The sequence below is a fragment of the Prionailurus viverrinus genome, chromosome A2 (genome assembly GCF_022837055.1).
Source record: "Prionailurus viverrinus isolate Anna chromosome A2, UM_Priviv_1.0, whole genome shotgun sequence".
NCBI classification, from domain to species: Eukaryota; Metazoa; Chordata; class Mammalia; order Carnivora; family Felidae; genus Prionailurus; species Prionailurus viverrinus.
Window position 1 is genome coordinate 99,044,437 of NC_062562.1, and position 10,054 is coordinate 99,054,490.

The window sequence follows — 10,054 nt, forward strand, 5'->3', positions numbered from 1 at the left end:
CCCACAGGGTCCTTTCCAACCAGGAGAGACAACGTGTGAGACTGTCCAGAGGCCAACTATTGAGTTTTAGTCTGAGACTCACTGCTAGTTGACTGTGGATGAAACAGGTCTCTGCAAAAGTAACTAGAATACCCTCTCCTCATTCCCCGTTGAGAGCCAGATTAAGGAGAATGGGCCTTCCCATGGAGCTTCTGTTCTCCAGCAAGAAGTCTTTCCTGCAAATGTGAAGAACATCCCTTTCTTTTCACAAAGGCACTCCTCTGAGAGGTGACAGTGAAGAAGGTTAGAGGCAGAGGCTTAGTGATGAGTCCTGGCTTGGCCATTTACTTGCCGTGTGATGTTTGAACAAGTCGTTGATCTCTCAGATCTCAATTTCCTCATCTAAAAAATGAAGGTAAAAATATCAACTTTTCAAAAACGTTTCAGGAGTAAGTGAGTAAGATATGTTAACCATCCAGCCCAGTAGTGGTACTCAATAAAATGGTTTCCTTTCATACTCCTCCTCTCAAAACACACGCTGGGTCTTATTGTGGGAGTCCCTCCTGCCAGCCTAATTTTGGTGGCTCTACCAGCCTGTAAAATAGGTGTACGATTATGTGTTCCAAGGACACTATCCAGAGTTAGTGTGTTCTTAGTTGTGTTTTGCTTCTCTGAGTTCCTCTGGTTTAGCCATATGCTAAAGAGATTTAGGATAGAATTGGCTACCGGTTGATGGCTTGTATTATAAATATTTTTGTTGCTACCCAACAGACAGTGTGAGAGCACTGGCCCCCTTCCAAAGGAAAACTAAAGAAAAACTATTCAATTTACTATGCAGATGCTTCAAAGTGATTTAGCACAACTACTCCACAGCCCGACTTTCCAAAGAGAGAGTCATCTTTACGACAAGTAAATGACTGACTCATTTATCCAGAAGATAAAGTGATTTGTTCTCATGTGGATGGGGAATTCAGTTTCCTTATTTACAAGGAACAAGGTCAGAGCTGAAGATGCTGTCTTCCAAATACAAAGCAAATTTGTAGAGGGTGTATTTCACTGAAAGCCAATGTATAAATTACATAAGGGAAAAAAAAAAGAATTATAGGGTCCGCAATTGCTTTCCAGGGTACAAAAGGACATTTGATTTTTTTTTTCTCAAAGCATAATTCAGAAGGAAGTGACACCCCAGGGAGCCAAGATTGGGTTTTCTTGTAGGGCAAGAAAGACATTTTTCTAGGGGAGGGAAATGTACATGAGGGTTTGGGAGAGGGAAGGATGATTTCTGCCGTTGAACAATGCTGCAAATGAAGCCCAGAATACAAGCAAGTTTTTTGATCATTAAGTACTTTTCCGCACAGATATATCAACACAAAAGGGCAGAGGTAGTCTTAAGAGTTTCTCTGCTGACGTGGCTTACAGAGGCGGCACTTGTAGGGGAAGGGTGGCAGGGAGATTTATCTTGAATCTGTTTTTTAATCTATGCTTTCAGGGGTCAGATGATGAGGGGAAGTATCCAAAGGTGTCTCCAGTTGCCACCAGCGTGGGAAGAAATTGTTGTCCAGTTGTTCCTCGGTGAAGAAAGAATAGAGATCCCAGAGACAGAAAGTGAAATTCATTGGGCATCTTGTTTTCCAGGCTGACAAAGAAGGAGCAGAATCTTCTCCCTTTGGGTCCACAATAGTCCTTTCTCATTTGATGGTCAAGGTTCCTGGGAATCAGTGTATTGTGATGATTTGGGGATTGCTGTCTCTTAAGGATCTTTATCATTGTTGTTGCCTAGTGTAATAATTATTGAAGCCTGAAGACAGTGTGTCCAACTGTCTTAGTTCTGGAAGAATCCTGATATGCCAGTGAAGAGAGCTGGGAGGCTGTCAGGCTCCTCAGAGGAGCATTTCCTGCTGTGAGAACCATCTTCTGTCAGCAGAAAACTTAGTGGTCAGTGTCAGCAAAACCTAATGACAGCAGTGGGAGCTTTGGACTTCGTGCATTGAAAGACTGCAGGTTAAGAACTACTTAATTCTTTTTTTTAGCCTCATGAAAGGTGGCAAGTTATCTCTCTGTGATATATGGGAGTATACCAGGTGCAAATTGAGGCACCAGATGTGTGAATTAGGCTCCTGAACTATGAATGGATGGTGTTCTTGTAGCCATAACTTAGTTGGAACTTTTTCTGAATAGGGGCTATGAATGGTGTTGCTGAATAAAATACAGAATGCTCAGTTAAATATGAATTTTAGATATATAATAAGTAATCTTTTTTTTTAATTTTTTTTTCAACGTTTATTTATTTTTGGGACAGAGAGAGACAGAGCATGAACGGGGGAGGGGCAGAGAGACAGGGAGACACAGAACCGGAAACAGGCTCCAGGCTCTGAGCCATCAGCCCAGAGCCTGACACGGGGCTCGAACTCACGGACCGCGAGATCATGACCTGGCTGAAGTCGGACGCTCAACCGACTGCGCCACCCAGGCGCCCCTATAATAAGTAATCTTTAATATAAACATGTCCCATGCAATGTTTGGGACATGGCTACACTGAAAATTCTGTGCTGTCTATCTGAAATTCAAATTTAACCTGGCAGTCTGTATTTGTTAAATTTGCAAACCCTAGTTGGGAAGTAGGTAATGTGTTGCAAAATGTTGGTCATCTGTGATGAAGGTGTTGGCAGAAGGGGAAAGTAAGGAATATCTGGGGACAAATTGCCTGTGTTGGGTATGTGAGCATTTTGTCTTTAAATGTAACCAGTGTGGCTTCCATGTAGAGTGAATGCACCCAGGGAATTAATGCAGAGCAGAGGCCAGTTTTCGGAGTGAACCCTGAAACTATGTGCTAAACCTCATTACAAGCTGTCTCATTTCTCCATACTTTTATAGCTTTTTGTTTTTATAATTCCAGTATAAATATATTTTTGATTCAAGCCTTGGATTAATTTCAGCTATCATCCCTGTACTAGTAACTCTGACATTTAAATCTGTATTTTGGATTATCAATTGATTACCAATGTACTTCTCACCACATATCATCCTTTCAGAATGGATTTGTCTGGAGGTTTTTAGAAAAGGATGTCTATGGAGTTCCGGATAGTTGCTATTTTTATGTTAGCAGCAACATCTTTACATTTAAAAGAGAATTAGTTTGAAGTTTCAACAAAATTCAGCCTAACATAATTATGGTAAAGAGTGTTTCTTGTGTCAAAATATCTGTGCAATGAGATTTGTGTCCTTAAACTATTAATTTCACCGGCCGTTACCTAAGAAGTAAAATAAGGTAATCAGAATATATTTGAAAGAACATTAAACTCAGATTAAGAAGACCTGAGATTAAGTTCTCATGCTTCCTTTTACTATGTGCCTCTCTGGTTTCAATTTTCTCCTCTCCAAATTGGGGGCGTGGGTGTTGAATAACCTTTAGGGTCTCTTGGGACTGTAGCATTCTATGACACTGCGTTAGTAGTTTATAACGAGTGTACAAATTAATTTGTCAGCCTCAGATTCTGTCGGTCTCTTTCACCTGGAACTACCCATCTGCCGTCCTCATCCCAGCTGTAGAGAAAAGAGCAGCCACATTTGCCTCCATTTTCTGAGACCAAGGTGCTGAAAAATTACTACCCTAACAGCCAAGGACCGAGATGGAAGTTCTTCTAGCTACACTTTTTGTAAACACAAAAAATGATGACTTTTCAGAGGTCCTTTACCAATGGCTCTCTGGCTTCAACCCACCTCCTTACTCCCTATGGATTGATGATACAGGATTCCTCTTTATTTGTTTAGGCACGGCTGAAAAAGTCATGGTCGGCAGCTCAGTTTTGGGCACTCTGCCCAGAATATGTATGTGAGTGGTTCCTATGCATTAAGCAAGTATTTATGTTGTGTTCATTTGGACCCAGCCACTTTGACTGATTTAGAGCTTCAGTAGATACAGTTACTCTGTCATGGCTTATAACGGTGCTTCTTAAATATGAGACAACTAAAAGCAAATGAATGCTGGAATTGCTTCACCGTGGCTTATGAGGGCTGACAACTTATCAGGAATTGTGTGAGCTGATTGTTAAGTGCAGCCATTATTAAAAATTAAATAAAATAAACTTACAACAAGTAAAGTATACTAAAAACAAAGATCATAGGTATTTAAAACACATTATTTCCCAATTATTTTCTTTATATTTCTTAAAAAAATTATTTTAATGTTTATTTATTTTTAAGAGAGAGACAGAGCACAAGGAGGGGAGGGGAAGAGAGAGGGAGACACAGAATCTGAAGCAGGCTCCAGGCTCTGAGCTGTCAGCATACAGCCCAACACAGGGCTCGATCCCATGAACCACAAGATCATGACCTGAGCCAAAGTTGGATGTTTAACCAACTGAGCCACCCAGGTGCACATCTTTATATTTCTTAATCACTTTACTCTATATATCAATGCTCTTGATGTTACATGCATCTATTATACCTGTGTAGTGGAAATATTATATTATGTAATGATTTGTTACTGCACATTTCTTACCAACCATACATTCAGTGACCTCAGGTTGGTAGCTGTGAATAGACCATGATGGGAGTATTTACACCACAGAAATCAGCAAATGCTACTGACCAGACCTTGATTTGTTGCTTTGTTGATGTCTAGACCTAAGAAATTAATGGGGTGAATATTACTAATACAGATTAAATTTAAATGTGTGGGGGCTCTTGTGTGGCTCAGTTGGTTAAGTGCCTGACTCTTGATTTGGGCTCAGATCATGATCTCATGGTCATGGGATCAAACTCTGTGCTATCAGCATGGAGCCTGCTTGGGATTCTCTCTCCCTGTCTCTCTGCCTGTCTCTTGTGCGTGCACTCTCTCTCTCTCAAAATAAATAAATAAACATTTTTTTAAAAAGTGGGTAGCACCAAAAAGTGAGGAAGTATGATTCCAGTATTCGAAAACATTTATATATTTCAACAAAAAATTACTCATGTCATTGATGAATGAGTGAAGTTCCAATATTGTCTTCATTGCCTCACATTTGTGGAACAATTACTCTTCCGTGTAATAAAAATATCAAGCAACATTCACATAAGAACTACATGTGTTATTCAAAGGCAGACATAGATTTTGGCTATGAATGCAATTCAATATCTGTACAAAATCGATACAAAATCCGTGAAGGCATTCTGTGGGAACCAATCAGCTCTACAGAATTGGAAATAAAGAGTATTGGACATTTTATTATTTATAAATTGCGGGCTGCACATTATATTGGTAAACATTTATAATGCATTTATGTACATATAAATATACACAGGTTTTTTTTTCCTCAGAAAGCCTGTAATTGAACATTTTTTTGCATACCACTGACTCAAACCTGTATTTCAATAAAACTTCTTTATTCCTTCTTGAGACCTTCTGGTTGCCCTGTTTGCTGGGGCTGACACAGTCCTCTGCTGAGGCCATGCCTCCTGATTTGAAACTGTGTTTCAACAAGTTCTTAAAAATCTTTCTTTCCTAGAATCCCCACTCTGATGACTCTGCTTCATCTCACCATATTTTGTTGTTCCTGATTCCCATTGGGTCTTGGCCATTGGAGCTGGGTTTTGATTTGTTACAATAGAAAAGAACTGCCATCTCCTTGGTCCCATGTGTTTGTAAGGGAAGTTCTGCTAAAATAACCCTCCCCACCCCAAACCTCTGTCTCCAACCTTATCACTTTCCACTTAACCTACTGATAAGTTGGGAGGAAGAACTGAACTTGCTTGATTAACTGTGGGCCTAGAGAATACCTGAATTCTTGGTTATTCCTTGTGGTAAGCTTCTAGGAACACCCTCTTTACATCAGGCAAAGGCCTGTAATTTGGTGATGCAAATTTATATTCGGGGTGTAGTGTAAGGAAGCTTGATGTGGCCCCATAATTCAAGATATTATATGTAATCAATTGTATTAATAATAAAAACGACATTCTGATCTTGGATTGTCACCTTCATCTTATTTTTTAATAGGTTCTAAAGTCAGGAGGGAAAGTTATTTATGGGGTCTCTAAAACCGTGTATGTTATGGCACCAAGGTCTTGAAGATGAGAATAGATCAGCCCTAGTTACAGCTGTGTATCCATCCTCTGTCTCTCACAAGCTGATTCCTCCCTGTTTGAATCCACCCAACTCTTAGTAAACTGGCTTTCTAATCAGATCTTGTGGTATCTAATCTGTCTTCATCTCTCTGATCCTCATGGCTTTGGTGATAATCCAGCTTCCAAAGCTCTCCTAGCTTGATGTCTTTCACTCTGACAGGTCCTGTTTTCTTTTGACCTTTGGAGTCACACAGACCTGAGTTTGAATCCTAGCTCTGTCATTGATGAGCTAAATAACCTTGAGTTTAAATTTTCTTAGATTCTAAATCTGTAAAATGGGTATAAGTGTAGAGCTAATCTCATAAAGTTGTTTGAAGATTGTGCAAGGTAAATATGCAAAGATTTGACATAGTCCCTGACAAATAATAAGTACTCAAAAAATGATAGCTACAACTTACTTTTTTCCTTCTTCCTCTCTCCTGCCTATTAGGATTCCTCAAACTTTAGACCACGGTCCTCTACCATTTGCATTTATTCCCATTTAGAGCATTATTGAGCCACTTGGCTTTAGCCAGCACATTCTTTAGTGATGTACAAATCTCCACCTCCTTCTTGGCCTTCTCAGTGGAGTGCTATCATGCACATTTTTGACTGACATTAAGACATTGCATATGACATATCCTCCTGTCTGGGACCTGAAAACTCCCCAATTAGTATACCCTTCCAACTTGTTCATTTCTGTCAGTGGCACCCCCATATGTCCTTGATCTCAGTCTTGAAAGTTGCATTCTTTACTCCCCATGTCTGAGTAGTCATTAAGCCCTACTATTCTTTCTCAGAGCTTCAGTTACCATCCATTCTCAGGACTGACAGTGAAGCTAGCTGAGAAGCCGTTTGATACACCCCCATTCAGCCTCCTCACTGTTCTCTGACCTTCATATCCTTGTTTTCTCCTTTGTGCTTTTGCTCATGATGCCCAAGGGACACTTGATGATCTTTAAGTTAGTCTTTTATTATTTACTGGCTTACATTGCTCTCTCTTTGAAAAATGTGTATCTTTTCTCTTCAACTAGGCCGTAAACTCCTTGAAGACAAAAAACAGGTCATAAACTTCTCGGAATTACTGTCATACTGCTAAACACAGCGCTCAATAAAGGCCTCCTAATGGAATGAATTGATTGAATATAACCCTTTCTTGTTAAGAAAATGTAATAGCCTCCTATGGCCTGTGAAGTCAGTCCCAAGCTCATCAGACTGGCAGTGCAGGTGCACTGTCAGCTGGTTCCATCTTACCTGCTCTGAACATCAGCACTTTCCTGACATGGGCCCTCCATTCCGGTGACCACACACTCACACACTCACACACACACACACACACACACACACACACGCACATGGCATTAGAATGATAATTTTTCTGCCTCACTTTTGCCTGGGGCCTCAAGCCGATAGGTACTTAACAGCCCACACTAAAAAATGCAATTCTAGATCACTTATGACAAACTTGTAAAGGAGGTGGGGAAATCCAGTGTTGCGTCCCTTTGGCCAGCAACAGTAGGCTGAGGTTGGAAAGGACTGGGAAAGCAGAAAGAACTTCTCTTTGGATAAAGTTGTTTGAGTGCGAAGGCATGTGTCCCTTGTAATGTCAGCAATGGGGGGCTTTCTCTGCATCTCAAGTCCAGTGAAGAGAACTCCACAGTTTTCTGGAGTTTCAAGGGAAAAATGGAACCGATGTGTAACTCACGATGAGAAAATTTAAAGGTGAAAGTCTGTGGCTGGGGCTGCTTGTCTGTTGGCAAAGGAAAGAAAGGTGAGTAAATTCGGAGTCCAGAGTACTTGTGCTGCAGGTTGCCTATGGACCAGTTGGCAGAAACATTGCAGAACCAGTTGGGTCCCTTTGAAATGAAAATAGGCCGTACTCAAAGGACTTCCGGAGAGAGGCCAATTTGGCAGAGAGAAGCTGGAGGTGTTCAGGTGGACACAGAAGCTGTTGGGAAGGGGTGAGGCTTCTAAGGGCAAGATGTGCATTTCATCAGGCTTCCACCTGCTTCGTTAGCACCTCGTTTTCACTTGCTCCTGAATGTTGAAGGGAAGTCCTGTGATTTTATTAATCTTCCCATCCGCCTTGGGGCTGGCAGTGTGTTTGAAAACTCAAAGGCGGGAGACTTCGCAAAAGCGTTTGAAGGCTGCAAGGAGCCTAACAGATCCATCAGTTCTTGGTGTCTTTGTGGGAATGCATGAATCGTACATGTGTGTTGAACAAATAAACCTGTCTGCTTCCTCTCCAGGTGATACAGGCCTGCCATTCTTGTCCCAAAGCAATTGAAGTTGTAGTCAATGCCTATGAACACATCAGGTGGAACGTGAAGTGGAAAAGAGCCATCCCAGATGATGACTTGGAGGTAGCGAATCCATTTGCTTCCCATGGTTTTCACTATAAAGTAGTTCAAGACTGCAGTGGAAGTACAGAACATTTTAATTGAAGAACTGGCTTTCAGAATGCCTGTAAGACCTACTCGAATATTTATTTGTCACATGAAGCATATGGCTATAAAATGCAGGTGTGAGAAGAAGAATAAATAGATGCATCAAGTCTGTAGTGTTTGAGAATGTCTTGGGGGACTTTTCCATTTAAGGGCATGTTGAACAATGGTACAGAGGTGACAATTTTACTTTCTCCTCAATAATCTAGATACTTGAATAATAATGTAATAACAGTAATAATAATAATTGCAATTGCTCATGTATAATATTTTTGCCAGAAGATGTGTCTTTCATGTAGATCGTGTCATTCATTTTTCAATAGCTTGAAGCCTTGAAGTAGGCAGGAGCCATATTAAAAATCCTTAATAAGTTCTGCAGAAAGCCATTGACAAAGCTGAGTTCCCACTCGGCAAATGGACTTTGCTCCCTTTGCAAACCAGTCCTCCCACAGAGCCTCCTGTTCTTGGTTTTAGCCCTCGCAGGCTGTCTCCAACACGTGGGGAGGTATCAGGAGCAAAGTGCAAAGTTCATGCAGCTCAGAGCCCTGCCGCCTAGGTGCAGTCTTATTCTGCTGCTACTTTTTAACTATCTTACCCTTAAAAAGTCACTTAACCGGCTTTCATGTCATTAATAGAATAAATATCTGAGCGTATGGGCCACATAAGGCATGTCAAGTGTATACAATAGCATTTAGATTAATTTCACATTGCCCGTTTTGATATACACTGGCTCAGGCAGTTCACATAAGTATAATTTATCTCATTTCCTGGGTTCGGAATTGTGGCATAGAGTACTATATCCCCCTCGTCTCTCTTCTCTCTTCATGCACCACCGTCTCAGCCCCCATCCCAATTTCGTGTTTAATTTTGTCTCACTGTGGGAGACGCTGGAAAGCTGCCATTGTGTACAAAGTAGGGACTCACTGCCTCATTGTGGATTTCTTTTGAAGTAGACTCCGGGGCTTTTCTGGTTTTAACCTGTCTTGCTTTTTCCTTTGCAGAGATACTGGGATTTTTACCACTCTCTCTTCACTGTGTGCAGTAACTCTCCGAGGACTCTCATGCATTTATCGAGATGCGCCATTCGAAGAACGTTGCACAACAGATGTCACAGAGCAATTCCTTTGCTTTCCCTCCCATTGTCATTGAAAAAGTACTTGCTTTTAGAGCCAGAGGGAATCATTTATTAAGCCTTATGAGACAGAAGTTCCCAATCCTAGATATTTAAGTGGACTCACCGGGTAGACACAGTTTGCATAAATAAAACGGTACTTGGGTTGATTATAACACTTCAGGGATTTCAAAACACTTTACAAACTCCATGTCATTAATCCTAGGGTATCATGGTGAGGGGAAATAAACAAGACGTAAAGTTAAGGAATTCTCAAAGACAAGAATGGATCCAGAAGGTACCGACAGCAGTGATAACTAGTGTGTATAGTGTTTTTACTTGGTGCCTGATACATTTTTGTAAAACTTTTCGTATATCATCTCAATTGAAATGGGACCCAGGTTTTCTTACAACCAATCTCGTCCTCTCCCTTGTCAGT

The 10,054-nt window shown here is 40.9% G+C and overlaps 1 protein-coding gene across 1 annotated transcript in view; it reads left to right on the forward strand.

Moving 5' to 3' along the window:
* Positions 1-9,765, forward strand: part of ASB4 (ankyrin repeat and SOCS box containing 4) — a 59,045-nt gene extending 49,280 nt beyond the window's left edge. Inside the window, exons 4-5 of the mRNA XM_047850294.1 lie at positions 8,310-8,423; positions 9,506-9,765. Of these exons, the coding sequence (XP_047706250.1) occupies positions 8,310-8,423; positions 9,506-9,694 (303 nt within the window). The 3' untranslated portion in view covers positions 9,695-9,765. The remainder of the gene's footprint in view (positions 1-8,309; positions 8,424-9,505) is intronic.
* Positions 9,766-10,054: the final 289 nt, after the last annotated feature.